This window comes from Lontra canadensis, unplaced genomic scaffold, assembly GCF_010015895.1.
Source record: "Lontra canadensis isolate GAN:19392208 unplaced genomic scaffold, GSC_riverotter_1.0 scaffold214, whole genome shotgun sequence".
In the NCBI taxonomy this organism is placed as follows: domain Eukaryota; kingdom Metazoa; phylum Chordata; class Mammalia; order Carnivora; family Mustelidae; genus Lontra; species Lontra canadensis.
This window is the reverse complement of record NW_022631208.1, coordinates 916,977-938,644: the sequence shown is the minus strand read 5'-3', so window position 1 is coordinate 938,644 and position 21,668 is coordinate 916,977. Positions and strand designations below refer to the sequence as shown.

The 21,668-nt window shown below is 40.4% G+C and overlaps 2 protein-coding genes across 10 annotated transcripts in view; one reads left to right on the top strand and one right to left on the bottom strand.

Annotated features, from left to right (window-relative positions):
- Positions 1-10,190, bottom strand: part of STRN3 (striatin 3) — a 114,169-nt gene extending 103,979 nt beyond the window's left edge. For 2 of the 4 annotated variants that reach the window (XM_032848914.1, XM_032848913.1), the window contains exon 1: positions 9,666-10,190. In XM_032848914.1, the coding sequence (XP_032704805.1) occupies positions 9,666-9,947 (282 nt within the window). In that variant the 5' untranslated portion in view covers positions 9,948-10,190. The remainder of the gene's footprint in view (positions 1-9,665) is intronic. The other 2 variants (XM_032848911.1, XM_032848912.1) reach the window with 2 other exon arrangements.
- AP4S1 (adaptor related protein complex 4 subunit sigma 1) overlaps positions 9,206-21,668 on the top strand; it is a 54,844-nt gene continuing 42,381 nt past the window's right edge. For 2 of the 6 annotated variants that reach the window (XM_032848920.1, XM_032848921.1), the window contains exon 1: positions 9,247-9,546. Coding sequence is in view for 2 of the 6 variants with exons in the window: in XM_032848919.1 (XP_032704810.1) it covers positions 9,210-9,546; positions 17,693-17,727 (372 nt within the window). In the remaining 4 variants the exon portion in view is untranslated. Of the gene's footprint in view, positions 9,547-17,692; positions 17,868-21,668 lie in introns of those variants that run through there. The other 4 variants (XM_032848919.1, XM_032848916.1, XM_032848918.1 and 1 more) reach the window with 4 other exon arrangements.

Genomic DNA, 21,668 nt, shown 5'->3' with positions numbered 1-21,668 from the left:
GACCCTCCCCCTTCTCATTCTCTCTCTCTCTCTCTCAAATAAATAAAATCTTAAAAAAAAAAAAAAAAAAAAAGAAGTCAATGAGAGAGAAGACAAAGGGAGAAAACATGATTTGGAATCAGAAGGAAATTAAATAAATTCAAAGAAAAAGCATTTTATAAAAAAAAATTTAATAATAAAAACACATTTCAAAGTTTAAAAAAAAAAAAAAGGGTGGAACCCTCCTGCATTGCTGGTGGGAAAGTAAAATGGTGCAGTCACTTTGGAAAACAGCTTGGTAGTTCTCAAAAAGTTGAACATAAAATTCCTCAAAAAGTTGAACATGACCCAGAAATGCCACTCCTAGGTATATACCCAAGAGAGTAGAAAATCTAAGTCCACATAATGGTAACAGCAGCATTATTCATAATAGCCAAAAAGTACAAAACACCCAAGTGTCCACCAACTGATGGACAAAATTTGGAACATCCATACAAACAAGTATTACTCAACCATACAAAGGAATAAAGTTCTGCCAAATGTTAAAACATTTTGAAAACGTTATTTTAAGTGAAAGTCACAAAAAATAACCTTTTGAAAACGTTATTTTAAGTGAAAGTCACAAAAAGCCATATATATCATATGATTCCACTTATATGCAATGTCCAGAATAGGCAAACCTATAGAGACAGAAAGTAGTGGTTGTCAAGGAATGGGTGGTGGTGGGGGGCGGGGTGGGGGGGTTGATGGGGAGATTGAGACTGCTAATAGGTGGTTTCCTTGTGCAGTGATGAAAATATTCTGAAATAAGACCCTGATGATGACTACACCACACAGTATATACCACATAACATATACTAAAACCCACAAAAATGTACACTCCATAAAGGGTACATTTTATGTTATATGAATTATCTCTCAATTTCTTAACAAGTTTTTTAAAAAACTAAGGATGGCCCTAATGAAACAATGTGCCTGAGAAAACAACAGCTTGCTAACATCACAAGGCAAAATCAACTGTCTGGCCTTCTCATGGGAATCCTCAACACATGTGAAAAGTCTTGCCCTTTCTCATCCTCACACCCAATAAGAAAATATACCAATTCTGATCAAGACCCTGAATCCAACTAACCAAGTTAAAGGAAAAATAAACAAAACAGAATACATTAAACTATAGAAAAGGACTCTGCAAAATGCAGAACTCTGGAAACCTTTATAGGACCAAAGACCTGATTTTTTTAAGGATTCTTCTCATTTATTTGAGAACAAGCACAAAGGGAGAGTGAGAGGGAGAATGAGACTCCCCACGGAGCAGAGAATCTGCGTGAGAGGGAGAATCAGATTCCCTACTGAGCAGAGTCTGACATGGGGCTTGATCCAAGGACCCTGAGATCATGACCTGAGTTGAAGGCAGGCACTTAACCTACTGAGCCACCCAGGTATCCCCAAAGACCATTTCTTAAAAAGGTGGGCAAGGAAAAGATGGGAAGGTTTCCAACCAAATAATGGTATTTAGTTATCTTTAAAGTCCTTATCTTTTAGATCTATACTGAAATACTCATGGATAAAATTACATGACTGAGATTTGCTTCAAAAGAACAGATAGGGGAGGAAGGGACAGAAGTGTAAGTAAAATAAAAAAAAACCAGTCACGAGTTCCTTAAGATGAATGACAAGTTTGTAGGTCACAGATACTGTAATATTTTTGTATATATTTAAAACTCTCCATAATAAAAAATTAAAGGGTATACTCAACACAATCATATTTACAATATAGAGAAGAAAGTGTTAAGACAGCAGTATGGATGGATGGAAACTGTTAGATTATTCCAGAGAATTCAGACAGAAGCACCCTGAAAAAAACTGCGGTAGTAAAGAAATGAAAAACACAAATTAAATCAGGGTGATTTCCTGAGGTCAGTGGTTACCAGGCTTCAGGGACATTCTATGCAAAATTTTTTAGTCACTCATTTTTTTTAACTAAAAGAGTCTTCACAGCTTTCAGACTATATCCCAAAATATTAATCATTGAATTAAAATATATTTTAAGGGCGCCTAGGTGGCGATGTCGGTTGGGTGTCCAACTCTTGGTTTCAGCTCGGGTCATGATCTAAAGTCATGGGATTGAGCCCTGCGTTAAGCTTTAGCATGGTGTCTGCTTGAGACTATCTCTCCCAAAATAAATAAATAAATCTTTAAAAATATGTATATATATTTTAGCATACTGAGACTGTTATCTATATTTGACAGCCCCTTGAATCACTGTAGTCCAGTCCACACATTCCAACAAAGTTCTTTCCTTCTTTAGAATTTCTGCTAATGCTCTATCTTCTAATTGCAACACCTATGATAAGGTATTCATACTTCAGATCTAAAAGTATTCTTACCTCCAGGGGCTTTATGAGAATTAGATGAGCTAAACAGAGTAAGAATTTAAATTCTTGGCATATAGAAATTGCTCAATAAATATTACCTATTTATCTGAAAATCTGTTATCTACATAGGTTTCCTATTACCATTTATTTTCTCACCATTTATCTAGCTAATTTCTGGTTTACCACATTCTATTACTTCTAGACTACAAGCTCCATGAAGGCAAGGTCCTTACTTCATACATCATTATGTAGAGTGCCTAGCACAAAGTAACACTCAAATACATTCAATGAATAATTACACTAGAATCGATAAAACTTAGACTCAATATATAGGGGTAAGACCCACTAATATCTCTAGCATCTAATGATGGGAAGGATGGTGATAAACCTTAACAGTATCAGGGAAAAAGGAGAATAAGTAGGTTAAGTGTATTTTGTGGGGGGAGAAAGAAGCAAGCATGTGAGATTAACTGAATAATGAATGTACTGAATTAAAAGTAAAAAGTTAAACAGAAAATTAGAAAATTAGAGACATTTGATAACCAAAATCTAGTAATGGTAAGTACATGGCTTCTAAAGGCAGCCTGTCCAGGTTTAAATCCCAGCTCTGCTACCCACCAGTTGCACAATCTTGGGCCAATTATTTAATCTCTGGGCCCCAACATTCTAATACCCATCCAAAAAAAACCCCCAAAAGCCAACAAGAAAATAAACCAACTGTGCCAACCTCATTGGGTTGTTTTAGAATTTAACGAGTTAATACTGAAGCACTGGAATACTTAGACAGCAGTAACCAAAAAATATTAGGTATTAAGACCTAAGTGGTGGGGCGCGTGGGTGGCTGAGCCAGTTAAACACTGGTTAAGCACTGGACTCTCCATGTTGGCTCAGGTCATCATCTCAAGGTTGTGAGATGGCCATGGACCCTGCTTTCGATTCTCTCTCCCTCTGCCCTGCTCCCCTCCCTCTCCTAATTTTTTTTCTTTTTTGACAGAGAGGGAGAGAGACAGTGAGAGAGGGAACACAAGCAGGGGGAGTGGGAGAGAGAGATGTAGGCTTCCCGCTGAGCAGGGAGCCAGATGTGGGGCACCTGAGCTGAAGGCAGAAGCTTAAAGACTGAGCTACCCAGGCAAACACCCTCAAATTTTTTTAATTAAAAAAAAAAAAAAAAGACCTAAGTGGTAGCTGAAAATCTGATTTCAAATGAAACATACAGTTAATACATTAGAAGAACAAGAGTCCCAGGGAATAGCAACTGGGAACAAAGAAGAGGAAACATGAAGAAAAGTGTTAAGTGGACCAAGGGAAACTAGGGGATTACACAGTGGAGGCCAAAGAAAAGGATTTTGAAGAAAAAATAGTTAATAGCAGAAAGTACTGGTTAAGTGCATAAACGTCCATAAAAAAGCCAGGATGGGGTGCCTGGGTGGCTCAGTCAATTAAGCTTTTGCCTTGGGCTCAGGTCATGATCCCAGGGTCCTGGGAGCCCCATGGCTCAGGCTCCCACTCATTGGGGAATCTGCTTCTCCCTCTGCCCCTCCCCCTGCTCGTACACGCTCTCTCTCAAATAAATAAATAAAATCTTAAAAAAAAAAAAAAAAAGCCAAAGGATTGGCAATTTGAGGGCCAACCATCAACAGAAAAAACAATATCCTACAAGGTGTTCAAACGTGTTTAAGGAGAAAGTAGGGTAAAAAGGTAAACTATCATGCAGGGTTAAGGAGTAAAAAGAAGAAGAGAGAATTCCAGATTAGTAGTCCCTAGACGTTTAGTTTGCAAGGACTTCAAAAAGAAATAGATAAAATGACATAAAGTTGTAGTCTCTTTAATTCTGTCAAATAAAGTTTCCCCCCCTCTGCTGTCAACTATAATTTGAAATAGGGAGTGCAGAACAGCAAAATTTATGAAGGCAAAAACTGTCAGAATAAAGGGAGTACCTTTACAAAAAATTACCATACTGTTCTTCTTTTTGTATTTTCATAGTAGATTCATAAAAATGTTGTAATAGTGCAGAATAAGCTGTCAGTTTTTCTCCTTTAAAAATGAAGAAATCAGGGGCACCTGGGTGGTTCAGTGGGTTAAAGCCTCTGCCTTCGGCTCGGGTCAGGATCCCAGGATTCTGGGATCGAGCCCCACACCGTGCTCTGCTCAGCAGGGAGCTTGCTTCCCCTTCTCTCTCTACTTTTGATTTCTGTCTGTCGAACAAAAAAATAAAATCTTTAAAAAGAAATGAAGAAATCAAGTTATGCTTAAACAAATTATCTATTAAGGTCTTTAGGTGGCAACATCTGTCAAGATACAACAAATCAGTATGCCAGTGTGTGCAAACACAAACACTAGTTAAAATTTTTACATTTGTTGGGACGCCTGGGCGGCTCAGTGGGTGAAACCTCTGCCTTCGGCTCAGGTCATGATCTCAGGGTCCTGAGCCCAGCATGGAGTTCTCTGCTTAGCAGGGAGCCTGCTTCCCCTCTCTCTCTGCCTACTTGTGATCTCTCTGTCAAATAAATAAATAAATAAATAAATAAATAAATAAATATCTTTAAAAAAAATTCTTTTTACATTTGTTCAATTAATAGTTTTAGAATACAAACTCCTATACTACATATTCTATGTAATATCTGTGTCATATTTTTATAGTTGACAAGAATTTTGTGTATATCCTAAATGCATACCACTACAGAGAAAAATAGAAGGGCATTTTTGCAATATACATAAATTATACCTGACACATTATGGGGGTTCAATAAAACTTTGTTTAAACATACTAGTGTGCCACATAATGGCAGATGAAGAACTATAAGTCGGATTCCATTTCTATAAAAAATGGTAAGACAACAATATAATACAATGGTTACAAGAACGGTAATAAGACCACAAGCTTTGGATTCAGACAAACTGGGGTTCAAATCTCAACTGTAACACTTCATAGGTGAGTGACATTGGCAGTTATTTCACCTAAGTTTATCTCCTCATCTGCAAAATAGAAATACCTACCTCATAAGGTTGTAGTGCTTTTTAAATGGCAGCTATAATTTTTATATAACGTGAATTGCCAAAAACCCATAAACAGTCCATTTTTTCTAAGTCCTAAACCAAATTAATCCAAATCTCTGGAGGATGAGGTAGAGGCCTGCATATTTTTACAAGTTTTACAAGTGATTCTGAGGGCAGCTGGGTGGCTCGGTCATTAAGCGTTTGCTTTAGGCTCAGGTCATGATCCCAGGGTCCTAGGATCGAGCCCCGCATTGAGCTCTCTGCTCAGCTTCTCCCTTTCCCACCTCTCCTGCTTGTGTTGCCTCTCTGGTTGTGTCTCTCTCTGTCAAGTGAATAAATAAAATCCTAAAAAACAGTAACAACAACAAGTGATTCTAGCTCACATTTTCATTTAGGAATTTTCATTTAGAGTCTTACTACTAAAGCTTTATCTGAGCCCCAGGCAAGTTAACCTCATGAAGATAAAAGAGCATTAAGACATGATACTCTGGTTTAATTCCAAGTTTGTAAGACAGACCGTTAATCAAAATTCCTTTTACAGAGAATAGAACCATACAGCAAAATTCCAATTTAAATCCTTTCCAGGGGCACCTGGGTGGCTCAGTGGGTTAGGCCTCTGCCTTCAGCTCAGGTCATGATCTCAGGGTCCTGGGATTGAGCCACGCATCGGGCTCTCTGCTCAACGGGGAGCCTGCATCCCCCTCCCTCTCTGCCTGCCTCTCTGCTTACTTGTGATCTCTCTCTGTCAAATAAATGAAATCCTAAAAATAAATAAATAAATTAATTAATTAATTAAATTAAATCCTTTCCAGAGGCGCCTGGGTGGCTCAGTAGGTTAAGCCTCTGCCTTTGGCTCAGGTCACGGTCTCAGGGTCCTGGGATGGAGCCGGGCACTGGGCTCTCTGCTCAGCAGCGAGCCTGCTTCCCCGCTCTGTCTGCTTGCCTCTCTGCCTACTTGTGATCTCTGTGTCAAATAAATAAATACAATCTTTTTAAAAAATAAATAAAATAAAATCCTTTCCAGGGGCACCTGGGTGGCTTAGTTGGTGGAACATGGAACTCCTGATCTCAGGGTCATGAGTTCAAGCCCCAAGTTGGGTGTGAAGCCTATTTTAAAAAAAAAATTTTTTTTTAACAAAATCCTTTCCAAAGTCAGGGAAAGTTGGATTCCATATTGAAATTTTACATCAAAATTGGGTATATCCTAACCTCTTCATATTCATTATTGAATAATTCTAATATTGAATATTTTTGAGTCACTGTTCATCTACACATCAACAGCAAGCCAAGGCTGTATACAATATTTAAGCTCTCTTATTTGTTATCATTCTTAAAAATAAGTTTAAGTTTACAGTTAAAATCCACTAACACTAAACCCTAACCATTTTTTATTTGACCAATATATGTTCCTTAAAATGTTATTGTTTTAAGTAATCTCTACACCCAATATGGGGCTGGAACTTATAACCTGGAGATCAAGAGCTGCAAGCTTTACCAACTGAGCCAGCCATGCACCCTTTGACACATGATTTTTAAAGGTGCATCTTACAAGCAATCTTATTTAAGACTGAAGGTAACTAAAGCAAATTCAATATTCCAGAAAAAAACCTGAAACCCTATTAACTAAGTAACCCAATAAAACATTTTAGAGAAATACGTAGAAAACATACAGAATCATGAACATTCCACTTCAAAAAATCAGCGTGGGGGCGCCTGGGTGGCTCAGTGGTTAGGGCCTCTGCCTTCGGCTCAGGTCATGATCTCGGGGTCCTGGGATCGAGTCCCACATCGGGCTCTCTGCTCAGCGGGGGGCCTGCCTCCTCCTCCTCTCTCTCTCTCTCTGCCTGCCTCTCTGCCTACTGATCTCTCTCTATCAAAAAAATAAAATAAATAAATAAATCTTAAAAAAAAAATCAGCGTGAAATAATAAAAATCCCTCGCAAAAAGTAAGTCTAGAAACACTTGTTAAAAATAAACAAACAAAAAAAGCTCAGAAGGCTTTATCAGAACTAATATGCCAACAGCAGATTAATAGCAACAAACAAGAAAAGGAATAGTCCTTAAAATATTTCACTGTTACTGGCAGAGAGGAGAACTAAAAGGGAAAGAATAGGCTAAGGCAGTCATATAGACCTCATTAATGTATAGATTTTAATTTAGACAGAAGTAAGACATTTTCTCAGACACTTAGTGAAGCTTATAAATGACTAACGCACTGTTAACCTACAAAGTGTTAAAACCAAGCTTTCAGGTGCTTACAGAGCAAAATAAGCGTCTCATCCTCTACGGTAGGAAAAAAATAAAATCCAACCTTTCATACAACAGTGCAAAGGTCCTAGACACTATACCCAAGGACTGGTGAGGTATTATTTAGTGAGTCCAAGACTCAGTACATTTGTAAATGCAATTTTTAAAAAATAACTGTCTTACTATCTTCATTCACACAAAATATTAAGTTTGCAACACAGTGTAATAAAAAGGATTTATCAAGAGAACTCTATAAATCCCACATATTTTAAACCAGACTATGCACAAGTTAAAAGAAACAATAGAAAATTGGAATACAAGCTTTTTGAAAGGTACATTTTTTGAAGTTCAATAGTGAGGCATCTGTGTGGCTCAGGCAGTTGACCGTCTGCCTTTGGCTCAGGTCATGATCCCAGAGTTCTGGGATCAAGTCCCACGACCAGCTCCTTGCTCAATGGGACGTCTGCTTCTCCCTCTCCCTCTGCCTCTCCCTCTGCCCTGCTCATGCTCTCTTTCTTTCTCACTCTCTCTCAAATAAATAAGTTGGGTTTTGGGTTTTTTGGGTTTTTTTTTTTTTAAGTTAAATAAATAAATAAATAAATGTCCAATAGTATATCAAAGCACAATTCTAAAACATTGAATTGACTAACAGGTGTTAATTTATAATTAATTTTTAAAAGACTTGATAAAGTGTCAAGATATATAAACATCCTTACTTTTTTTAAACGTTTAGCTTCACCAACTTTACAGAATCAAATAAAAGTTTACTAATTCAAAATTAAACTAAAGTATATATATTTGTTCGAAGACACGCTTTCTAAATTAATCCAATCATCCTTCTTGCAACACTGTATTTTCCTAACTACTCACTGTAGGCATATATGACATAATATATCAGGGAACACTACTGCTTACATTCTAAATATATACCAGTCTGAAGAACAGGTGCAACACTACTTGATTGCATGCTCTTTCCTTCTAAGCCTAAATTTGCCCTGGAAAGGGTTTTAAAAATAAACACAAATACCCAAGAGTTGAACAATCCTCTTAAAAAGATGTAGGGATTCTGAAATCCAAGACATAAGTTCTTCAACTACCAACACCTTCCAAAAGTTAGGTAAACCAGCCTATAAAGCTTCACCTTAAAAAGATCAAGGACCAATTATGAAGGGTTCTGAGCATATTTAACTTTGCTTCCCCTGCGTGAGTCAGTAACGTGAGACAAGTACGTTTTACTTCAAGCTAATATTGAATCTTTCCTCAGTCGTTTCACAAAGCACAGATACTCTGGTTTGGGTTTTTACAGATAAAGAAAGGGCTAGAAGCCCGGTGAAGAGTACTCTAAAAGGAAAATTTCAATTTAGAGAAGTACTCATGAGACAGTCGCTTAGGGAGAACTAATTGAAAGAGAACCTAAGTGAGTAAGGCAGCATCCCAGGTAATAAGGTACTGAAAGTTGGCGGTAGGAAATGAAAACTTCTCAAGAGAGCAGCAAGACATTACGCTTGGTAGCAGCCCTGGAAAGAAGCGTGGCTGTCAAGGGGCAAGTGCATACCAACTCCGAGAGAGGGGGCCAAAAATGCCAAATCGGATTGGGGGGGGGGGAGGGTGATGAAGGAAAAGATAATAAAATGCCCATCCCAGACCCTCTCCTCGGGCTCTCCGTCGCAACAGGCACAATCAAAAGCAAGCTTAATGCCCAATAACCCCGCGCCGGACTCTCCCACAGAGAAGAGTTTAGCCCCAAGCCCCGGAGGCCAGGCAGGCCGCCTCCAGAGGAGCCCCCGCAGACGCCATACTAAAAGTCAAAATGGCTGCCCCAAGGAAGCCCGCACCGCGCAGCTAGTAAGGGTTGGGGAACAAGCTTCTGCGGGAAAGGGGGAGGGGGACTCTCGGAAGAGCCGTCGCCAGAACCGTAGGCAGGACTATCGCCCCCCGAGCTGCACAGGTAGGTTCCCCTCAACCCTCAAGGCCCGGGGCTCCGACAGAGGGGAGTCCCGACCCCACCCCCCACAGCCGGGAACCCCGGCGCCGCAGCCGTCCCGCACACCGACCCCAGCAAGGTACCTGCAGTTCGGCCCGCTCCACCTCCCAGTGCGCCCGCTCCATCTCGAACCGAGCCCACTCGTGCTGAATGTAGTGCAGGATCCCCGGGATAGTGTACTGCTGCGGCCGGGACAGCTCCGGGCCTGCCGCGGAGCCCGCACCCTCGGCGGCTGGAGGGCCCCCACCGCCCGCCGCTCCATTTCCCCCTGGCGAAGGGCTCATGTTCCCCCCAGGTCCCTGCTGCTGCCTTGGAGGGGCTGCCATCCCCGCGCCTCCACCACCGCCTCCGGCGAGCTCGTCCATTGTGTGTGGTGCCCCGGCCGGGGCGCAGGGCGAGAAGCCGACGGCTGGGGGAAGGGCCGGGGAGGGTGGCCCCGCGCTGGCCGCGGGGCGGAGGCCGCCTGAGAAAGGGGCGAGGAGGGGGTCGTTGCTGTATGCTTGCCGTGGGTCAGAGCAGGGAGCTGCCGGCCGCCGCCATTACAGTCCCTCCTCCATCTGCCCGTCTCACTCACTCACTTTAGGGAAAGGGGGGGCCGTAGCGGGAGGGGGGAGGGGGAAGAGGGGGTAGGGTTGGGAAGGGGATAGACGTAGGGCCGTCACTCCCGCGCAGCATGCCGGGTAGAGAACGCCGCTGCCGCCGCAAGCCTAGCAGCCAAATAGAGTGCGGCTTCACCAAACGCAGGCGTACTGAGGACCCAGTAAGGGCGCTTGAGGCGTGGTAGGAGCTCTGGCCCCGCCCCCAGGCCCTCCTTCCGATTTGCTCCGGGTGTCTCGCGGCGGTTACTGGACGGTGGTCCACCGAGACTCTTAACTTTGGGGAGCCAGAGGGGCTCGTGCTCCCAACCATCAGTTTCCCTTGCTCAATTACCAACCTCCCGAACGTCGTTCCCCACCCAAGAGTCTCAGCAGCCTGCGTGCCTTAGAAAAGCTGTTTTAACCTGACTGGCGCTCCGGCCGACCGCAGCCGGTCCCGGATTCCTGCCGTTTCTTTCGCATTCCTTGCGTGTTTCAGGGTGTCCCAGAGGGTCGGGCCTCTTTCTCTGGTTGTCACTCGCTCTTTCGCTGGTTTCTTAGCACCAGTCAGTTATTGAGGCTTGGGCGGGGGGTGCTCTCTTTCGGCAAATTGCCCAGATCCTTCCGGACGTTGGTGACGGATTCCCGGTCTCTGTTTCAAGCCCGAGCTTTGGTTCTAATTCTGTGCTCCCAGTCGCCGGTCGCAACTTGTTCCACTTTGCCTACCCCCTTCTTTACTATTCTGGTGTGGGTTGGTTGGGGGGGGGGCGTGAAGCAGGAGTGAATGTTTCCATTTTTTTCTTTGGGAGAAGGGAGGGTGAAAAACTTCAGATCTTGACGATGGTGTGAAGAGAGAGAAAGATAACTTTGAAGGAGACTTGTTAGACTAACAATTAGGTGTTTCAGAATGAATGGGTTGACAAATAGGATTCATAGCAGAATCTTTTGATTCACGCCGTGAATACAACGTAAAATCCTAGATGAACAGCTGCAAAGATGTTTTCCTAGGTCATTAAATGATGTTTGAATGAATATAATATACACCGAAAAGTCACGCTTAATCTTTTAAGTACCGTAGTGTTTTTATGTGCTTAGGTTGCCAGAAAACATCCTTAATGAACTAGTACGTTTCTAAAGAAAATTAATATAGTTAATAACCACTTGTTTGAAAAATAGGACAAAAAATATTGAACAATTAATAAGGGGGAAAAGGTTCAATAATTAGCTACCGAGGAAAATTGCACATAAAATTGATTGCATTAATTTTTTTCTTCTCTACTACTAGTATGTAATATACAAGACCACTCAAGGTATAATTTCAAAAAGATAAAAATAGTACATCTTATTTTATCTTGTCTGCTTTACTATTCTTATGTCTAATGGAGAGCAGATTGGACTTGTTACCCATGCTGCCATATTTTATTTGTAAATGAAATGAGGTCTTAGGTTACATATTATTAGGAACTATTTCTCCATATTGTTAAGTACTATTTTTCTATTTTATAGTGACCACCATACAATTTGCCTATTTAGTCCTCTTCCTTTTTAAGCGGCCTCATATCACATAAAATATGTTCTAAAATATGTCTCCAAGAAACATGTTTGAGCAGGTGTTATGTTGGCATCAAAAGAATAACGTGTAACTTATATTTCGCTCTGGTACCTCAAGCTCAAGTAAAACTAGATTGAAAATCCATTTTCTTCCTCACACACCTTCAAAAAACTCTGTTTCTCTTCTATTACCTATCTTATTAGGTGGCACTACATTCAAACTTGAGGGCTGGCAGTCATTGTAGTACCTTCCTTTCACTCATCCCCACATCCAATCCCTTTCTCAGTACATATTTCATTTCTTTCCTTATCTATATCATATCCCATTACCTTTCTTCTTGTGTTAGTTTAAGCCTTCCCACCTTACTTGTTCCCTTACCTACCACTGATGCCTGAGTGATCTCCAAAAGACAGATCTGATTCTATTGTTCCTTGCTTAAATTATTTTAGTGATGGCGTGCCTGGGTGGCCCAGTCGGTTAAGCACTGGACTCTTGGTTTGGGTTCAGGTCATGATCTCAGGGTCATGAGATTGAGCCCATGTGGGGCTCTGCACTCTGCAGAGTCCCCTGGAGATTGTCTCTCCTCTGCCTCTCCCCCTGTGCATGCTCTTTCTCTCTTTCTCTCTCTCCAATAAATTAATCTTTAAAAAAATATTTTGGTGGTCACTGGATCTAGAATAAAGCCCAAATTTTAGCATGGCATATAAAGATCCTTCAAATTCTAGATCCTCCCTATTGCTTAGTCTGCCATCATACCATCATGGCACTCCTCTCCAGGCAAGCTGCACTGATTTTGGTCCTCAAGAGCATAATGCTGTTTCATTTCATGAGAATTTAACACATGCTGTACCCCATTGGCTTCCCTTTCCTTCTTCAGTCAAAACTTAGTTTGAGTATTACTTCTAGCAGAAGGCTTTCTAGATCCCTGAATTAGATTTAGGTTTAAAATATGAAGTGCTGGGGCACCTGGGTGGCTTGGTTGGATAAGCGACAGCCTTCAGCTCCGGTCATGATCCTGGAGTCCCAGGACTGAGTCCTGCATATGGCTGTCCACTCAGTAGGGAGTCTGCTTCTCCCTCTGACCACCCCCATGCTAGTTCTCTCTCATTCTCTCTCTCAAATAAATAAATAAAAACTTTAAACAATCATAAAATAATAAAATATAAAGTGCTCCCTGGCCACCTAGGTGGCTCAGTCAGTTGAGCCTCTGCCTTCGGCTTGGGTCATGATCCCAGGGTCTTGGGATCAAGCCTCACATCAGCCTCCCTGCCCAGCAAGGAGCCCACTTTTCCCTCTCCCTCTGCCTGCCAGTCCCCACTGTTTGAGCTCTCTCTCTTTCAAATAAATAAATAAAAGTCTTTTAAAAAATTTGAAGTACTCCGAATTTGAAGAATTCCAGTTGAACATGTCTGCACTCACTTTCACCATGGTTTTATAAATGCCAATAATTCAGTCCTTGGCCATGTTCTACCCAGATCACAGCCATGTTTCTGCAGCCTTGCAGCCTGTTAGAGGGATAGGACCCGTGCCTCTCTGATTTGCAACTGTACCCCCCGGGTTGGGGATAGTGCAGTCTCCCCAAAATGATGAATAACTTAAATTTAGACTAGACTAATAGGCATATTTTTCCTTCACCTCAACTTTTTTGTAGTATTAGATTTTGCTACCATTATATCAGCTATTTATGGTTCAGTAGCCAAAACTGCTCTGAGTTCTTTATTTTGTTTTTGTTTTTTTATAGTTGACTTTACCCTGAGTATTAAAAGAGAAAGATATCAAGATTTTCTCCAATGTGAGGAGAATATTTTTTACATTATTGTCATTGTACATTGTGTCCATGACTCCTGAGGACACTCTGCGGTTAGTTCCTGGAATCTTGTCCTTTGTATTAATGAGCTTTCCCAGGTCATATCATCACCTACAACTCACCTAACTGGAACTCCCTCCTGGAACTGTGGCTGAGTCATTTCCTCTCTTCAGTTTCACCTTTGAAACTTCCTATTTGTTCTGTCTTTTCATCAGTCCTGTTCCTCGCTGCTCCTCTCCCATTGATTCTTTTAGTTTCAGTATACTGCTGATGATCTTCAAGAGTACCTATTTACATTAAATATAAATTTATTAAATTTAGAATTTTAGGGGTTTTTTTTCCCCTTTCCTTTTAGCTTATCTTAGACACCTGTGTGCTTATTCTATCTGACCAAAAAGGGATTTGTCAAATTTGATGTTAGTATGTTATATCAGTAGAAGTATGTTAAGGAATTCCAAGCTGTTAATTAAGTCAGGAGTTGTTAACATTAAGATGTCTTCTTCCCAATTATTGCAATATCTGAGGTACAAAGAGTTTTGACCCTGCCTTTGAGAACTGTATGTCTCCCTGTAATTACTCACCTGAACATCCAGTTTCACACCTTGCAGGCTATAAACCTGACTTCCTTCTAACAAAGAGCTCAAACTGGTTCTCAAACACTGATCTAGTCATCTTTTTGCATCATGTGGAAAGGTTGCAACAGGTACTCTTATCTCCATGGGGAGATGAGGAAGCTGAGATTAGAGTTCTGGGTCACCTCCTCAGGCCCTTACTAGAATAGGAAGTGAGTCCTACTCATATCAGTGAGTATATATGTTTTTTTGGAAACAAAGTCTCCCCTCACTATTCTTCCTCCTACTATCCTATCAGTTGCTTAATATCACTGTCTCTGGTTCCCAAATCATTTGTACTTCTAAAATCATTTTTAGGTGATTTGGGGTAATTTTGTCATTGGGGAAATTATGTAGTGTTTACATTTATAAATATAGAGAACAAAGGAGGAAGATCTTTGAGAAGATCTGGCATGTGCTCAAAAACCAAAGGAGCAAACTGTGTAATGTATATAGAAGAGAAAATGAGGAGACAGCATTGCCCTACACCGTGGTTTAACCTGCCGAATAAGATCAGATATCTATTTCTCATTACAGGAGTTGCCTGTGGCTAAGAAAATTATAGAAATACATGCAGGGCACTTGAACTATTCAAATAATATGTGATATGGAAAAGAAAAGGCAAAGGACCTTCAACGGTTATAGAAAAATAGGTACCAAAACCTTTAAGAAACTCAGCATGCTATATAAAATTCTAGTCCAAGTTCATTCCTGAATTGTCTTCTGGGTAATATGAGTCAGAAAGCAGTATGCTTTGATAATATTGTATAATAGCTAACTCACAAAGATGTCACAATTGAAGGAAAAAAAAATTGCCTAGAGCAGAGTCCCTCCTGGACATTGGCTAAAAGTGAACAGCCAGGTCCATAAACATGAGAACCAAATGACTGGAAAATGTGACTGAATGGGAAATTGCCAAAACTTTCCTAGGTAATGATTTACAATCTTGGAAATGTGGTTTGTCTCCTATTTGAGCAACAGTGGAGAATGTTCAAAAGAGTGATACCAGACACAGACACTTTGCTTTGGAAATCTATGCTAGAGAGTGTTCTCTTTGGAGAATGTTTTAAACTTGGCAAAAATTCCCAAAATCTTGTGGGCTTTTTTTTTATAACAACATATTTTTAAGTGATGGTTTTGTCTTTGGATTACTAGACTAACCTAAAGGATATGACAATTACTCTACAAAAAAAAGTTTGAAGAATTTTTAAACGTTTTAAAATAAATCCTATTCTCCTTTGCTCCTTTTGTTTCATAAGTTTTAATATAGTAATTAGATATTCTAAATCATGCTGTGCCTAGACTTTTTCTATTTAGTTTTTTAATTTTGAAAAATTTCAATCACAGGAGTGCCTAGCTGGATCAGTCGATGAACATGGGACTCTTGATCTCAGGGTTGTAAATTTGAGCCCTGTGTTGGGTGTGGAGATGACTTAAAAATAAAATCTAGGGGCGCCTGGGTGGCTCAGTGTGTTAAGCCGCTGCCTTCGGCTCAGGTCATGATCTCAGGGTCCTGGGATCGAGTCCCGCATCGGGCTCTCTGCTCAGCAGGGAGCCTGCTTCCCTCTCTCTCTCTCTCTCTCTCTCTCTCTCTGCCTGCCTCTCTGTCTACTTGTGATCTCTCTCTGTCAAATCAATAAATAAAAAATCTTAAAAATAAAATAAAATAAAATCTAAAAAAAAAAAGAAAGAAAAGAAAAATTTCAGTCATGTAAATATAGAAACAAAGTTTTATGAACTATACTTACAATGGTTATCAAAATATTGCTGTTCTCTGTTCAACTCTTCCACCTTCTTGCTGAGGATTTATATTTAAGATTACAAAAATGTATTTAATAAAGAATTTAATATAAAAATGTTTGCAGCCCTGATTTTCATCTCATAGTAAAACTGGCTCATTGGAAAGGAGACATGTTAGAAGCCATTGATTCCTGTGGTGAACAAGTCTTAGCTTATAGTTGTTCCAAGGCTTAAATATGATGACACTGTTTCCTCGTATTACCACTTTTTTGTATTGTTCTATTCTGTTGCCCACTGACTGCCATCTCAATGCATTCACAAGTTTCATAAAGCTATCAAATCCTCCTTGGACATGTCTGCCACCATTTAATTTCAGTTACAACTTCTTCCCTAAATTTTCCAGCTTGGCAGGGTGAGCTTTGTTCATGACATTACTTGACAAGCTCAAAGATGCCTTGAAACAGAATTCATGGTCTCTCCCATGCTGCTGTGGCAGCCACAGTAATATTTTAAAGTAAATCCCAGACATCATATTATTTCATTGGTATATATTCCTCTAAGTATCTTTAACAGATTAGGATATGTAAAAAAAAAAACATACCACAGTACCAGTGTCACACTTACGAAGTTAATTGGTAATTTGTTAATATAGTCTAATCCTCAGCCCATATTCAGTTTCCCCCAGTTGTCTCAAAAAAAATTTTTTTAAGGAGTTGGTGACTTCAAATCAGGATCCTAACAAAATTTATATATTTCATTTAGTTGCTATGTCTTTAGGTCTTTTTTAATTTTCCTTCCCGTCATCCCCACATTGTCATGCCATTTTATTGAAGAGACCAGGTTATTTATCCTATAGGATTTCCCACATTTGGCTGATTTCATTTTTATGGTATTATTTAGCATATTCTTTTCTCCTCCATATTTTCTATAAAATAGGAAGTCCTAGATGGGACATTTCCTTGCACTCATGGGCAAGAGAAACCCTACCAGGCATCCTCCCAGTTCTCCCTGTGGTTCTTAGACTCACTTGTGGGGCTCCCATTTCAAGTGGGGAAGAGCATCCCCTTTCTTTGGATGATGACCTGGTGATTTCTGGATTCTTTGGCTGCTTTGAATGTTACAAGACCACATTTTCAAACCTCCACGTCAGCCAGCACAGCTGTGGTCATCATTTTTTTTTTTTTTTAAGATTTTATTTGAGAGAGAGAGAGAGAGAGCATGAGCAGGGGTGGGGGCAGGGGGTGAGTAAGTTGTTGGGCAGAAGGAGAGGAACAAACGGACTCCTTGCTAAGCACAGGCTCAACTGGGGGCTCCACTCAGGGCTCGACCCCCAGACCCTGAGATCACGACCAGAACCATAATCAGACACTCAGTCAACTGAGTTACCCAGGCGCACCTGTGGTCACCCCATTATTGTTGTTAAGTGTAGTTTGACTCTACCTATTCTAGATTTCCAGGACCATTTTCACCTGGTTTTTGGTAAAGATGTTGCCTACAGACTTGAATTTTTTTTCCAACCTTGCATCTATCACCATTTTTTGTGAGTGGATCCTGGGAGCTCCCAAAACTACTCTGCTACTATCACCTTGCCTCTCTATACTCTTGGCATTTTAAAGTTTAAGTTGCTTGCTATTTAACCTAAAGTTACTTATTACAACCTGATATTGAAATGGCTTTATTTGACCACTATTAAGTAGTCGAGGCATTTTTGCTCTTCAAAGATTGTGAGATATAAATTAGTATAAATTTAAGTATGAATATTCCTTTGGGCAACGTTCGGGCCAGCTCTTGGCTGACGACTGTAATATCCTATTTACATTTTCAGCGGGAGCTGTAACATGTTGCTACACTTTACTGTGAAATTCAGAAAAGCAAAAGGTGTTCCTGGGCAAAGGGCAGCCAAGCAGGCCACCTGAAAGGACCTGCTTTACCCTGACATTTGATCTGAATGAGAATGATACTAAATTCAGATACGTGTCTGCAAACTTGCCTTGGACAGCATTTGCCGGGTATGCTTTATTTATTGGAAGTAGAAAGGGAGATTAGCTGAACTCACTAAGAGAGCAAATCAGGCGCAGGGATTTTGGAAGTATAGGTCCAGTTGTGAACGTTAAGCATGCTGTGGTAAATGTAGTAATATGAGTTTTACAGTCCTAAATTTTCGCGTGATCTGATTGAGTCATTTCTGAGGCATTTTAGGCTCCGTGTTGAGCTCCACCAAAAAGTAAGTAATCTGTTAGAATTGCACCTTTTGTGAAATGCTCCAGGGTTGGATTGAAACTGCCAGAATATGCATGTTAGCCAGTAAAAGCTTTTGTGTGGAGGGTTCAACTGACCCGAGCTAGATTTACACTAGTGAATGAGGAGTAGAATTGTGCATCGCTGGTCATACGATGGCCATCACTGCATTACTGGAGTCTTGAGGCAAACCTGGAGGGAAAGAGCCCTGGGTGAGAGCACAGACTCTGGAGTTAGGCCATCCAACATTGGGTCCTTTCTCCATTGTTTTAATGGGTGACCTTTGGCAAGTGACTAAGTATTCACACCTGTAAGTGAGGATAAAAACAGTCTCCAACTCATAGAAGTATTACGAGGATCAAATGAATGTAGGTAAAATGTACAGAACAGCCCCTGGCTGTCTAGTTAGTACTGTGTTAGTGCTTTCTAGTGTTACTGTCTCTTGTCATGAGTTGCTGTGTCGGGTCCCGTTCACACATCATATTCCAAAGAGCAAATACTACTTTTCATGATGCAGCCGAGAAGGTCCTTCATGAGCACCATCAAACATTGGAAGTATTAATTACTCATTTGAATTAGGATTCATGGTGGTCGTGTCACTAACAAAAAAGATAGATCTTGTTGGGTAAGTTAGCTGATCCCTAAACAGGAGATTAATGCAGTAATTTTTGTGTTTCACTGCTTCTCTTTAGAAGGGTGATCTGCAAAAACAATTTGTTATTGGAGCCATAATTTTCCAAGCGATATCTTGAAACCCTGAAAATATTGATGTAGCTTTTGCTATGCTTGGTTTTAACTCAGGACATACTTTATTTAAGAAGCTCTTAAAATAAGACCTTTAATACATTGGTGTAGTTTCATAGTATGATTTTCTTGCATATTTTTTACGGAAATATTAATAGTAATTAATTTTTCCTTAAGTAATGTGAGCATTAGAGTTAAAAACTTGACAATATTGAAATGAATTAGTTGCAGATAAATTATGGAATGATTATTTTATAGAAACATTTTTTTTTAAGATTTTATTTATTTATTTGACAGAGATCACAAGTAGGCAGAGAGGCAGGCAGAGAGAGAGGAAGGGAAGCAGGCTCCCCACTGAGCAGAGAGCCTGATGTGGGTCTTGATCCCAGGACCCTGGGATCACAACCTGAGCCGAAGGCAGAAGCCTTAACCCACTGAGCCACCAAGGCGCCCCTATAGAAACATTTTCAATAATTCCAGCATTGTATTTAAATTCAATTTATAGTCAACTTTTCAGAGATACATTTTTTGTAAAGTGAGATTCCTTTGCATCCCAGCAATGTTTTGTTTGCTTCTTCTTTGACACAAGAAGATAGGAGCCATCAACAAATCAAATTTTAATTCCAAATTGCTTTAGTTTGATTTGAATTTAAAACCTGTAACATTGCACTTGACACTTTAAGAGTACTCATAGGCCTGTCATTCAGATCCTAATATGATGCTGTTAGGTGACTGCTCTTCAGAAGGAAAAACATAGAAGAAAAATCTGCCTTTGTATGGCTTCCACAGTTTTCATTGGAAATCAGATGCCCAGCAAAAATGAACAAGATCCATCTAACTTAATACAGAAGTTAAATTTATTAGAATCCAAAATATCTGGTTTGAAGTATTTCCAATTTGAGGGGGAAATTTGACAAGCTGCCCATTTTACAGGAATGGGGAGTAAAATATAGTACTCCTATTTATCTTCTGGAGTTCCTCCTTATTGACACATTGTAACATCAGAATAACAAGTTCTGGGAGCATCCCAGCCATGAGACTGCTAGATCTCTGCTTCCCATACTCTCTCTCCTCTAAAACTAAGGTATTGGGGTGCCTGGGTGGCTCAGTGGGTTAAGCCGCTGCCTTCGGCTCAGGTCATGATCTCAGGGTCCTGGGATCGAGTCCCACATTGGGCTCTCTGCTCAGCAGGGAGCCTGCTTCCCTCTCTCTCTCTCTCTCTCTGCCTGCCTCTCTGTCTACTTGTGATCTCTCTCTGTCAAATAAATTAAAAAAAAAAAAAGAATCTAAAACTAAGATATTGGATGTCTTTGTTAGCCCAAAAATTCGATGAAGAGGGGCACCTGGATGGCTCAGTGGGTTAGGCCTCTGCCTTTGACTCAGATCATGATCTCAGGGTCCTGGGATCAAGCCTGGAGTTGGGCTCTATGCTCAGCGGGGAGCCTGCTTCCCCCCCTCTCTGCCTGCCTCTCTGCCTGCTTGTGATTTCTCTCTCTCTGTCAAATAAAATAAAATAAAATAAATCTTTAATAAAAAAATAAATAAATTTTAAAATAAAATTTTAAAAATTCAATGAAGATTTTTAGTCAGCACAAGTATTTGATTCGTGTGGCTAATTTTAACTGAACAATAAAGATTACCTATGCAGGAGTATTTCTTCACTATTTCTAACCCATGCCCATGTTTTGTCAAAGTAAAATATAATTCCCTATTTTAATGTTATTTCAAATTTCAAAATAAATTATCCTTGACATGAAACCCTATAGAAGAGGGGCGCCTGGGGGCTTCATTGGTAAGTGTCAGCCTTCTGCTCAGGTCATGATCTCAGGGTCTTGGGATCAAGCCCCACATCAGACTCTCTGCTCAGCTGGGAGTCTGCTGCTCCCTCTAACTCTCCCTCTCTGCTCTCTCTCTCTCTCTCTCTCTCACTCTGCTCTCCCTCTCTCTCTCTCAAATAATTAAATAAAATCTTAAAAAAAAAAAAAAACCTAATAGAAGAAAGATAATTTTAGAAGAAAATCTTTGTTTTGATTTCAAAAGATATGTATTGTTATCTCCATTGGTGGTAATGGGAAGGTTGAGTCCCATTGTTTGCCCCAAAGCAGCTTTTCTATCCTAAGAGTGGAGGGTAAGATATCAACAACAAAAGAGTGCCTGGGTGGCTCAGTTGGTTGAGCTACTGCAGCTCAGGTCATGATCTGGAGTCCTGGGATCGAGTCCCACATCATGCTCCCTGCTCAGTGGGGAGTCTGCTCCCCCAGCCCTCCCCACTCTCAAACTCTTTCTCTCTCTCTCTCTCAAATAAATAAAATCTTTAAAAAAAAAAAAATGTCAACAACAGCAACAGCAGCTGCAACAACAAGCTCCTGTGAACTCCAGCCATTAACAATTTGTATCTTTAAAAGTACACGGCCCCGCCACCACCTGACCTGATAGTCATTACCTCTCTGGCAGATGACCGATGGAGCATCTATTCTCAATCCCTCCATCACCCACTACAGACACACACACACACACACACACACACGACTAATGAATAAAAATAAAACAAGTATTTTCAGACAATGTAATGCTCTATTTATAGCATATAAATTCCTCATCCTCAGTTTTTGAAATATGACTTTTCTCCCGCTGCCTGAATCATGTTGCTGTAAAGACCTTAAAAATTCTTCAGTTCACCCCCTGATTTAGGATAGAAGTCTGATATCTGAACATCTCCAAAAGTTCAGTATCTACCCTTTTCAGTAAAACTTCCAGCTTGTTTCTGATATATTTATATATGTTTTGAAGTTATAAATAACCACACTTAATTTGAACTT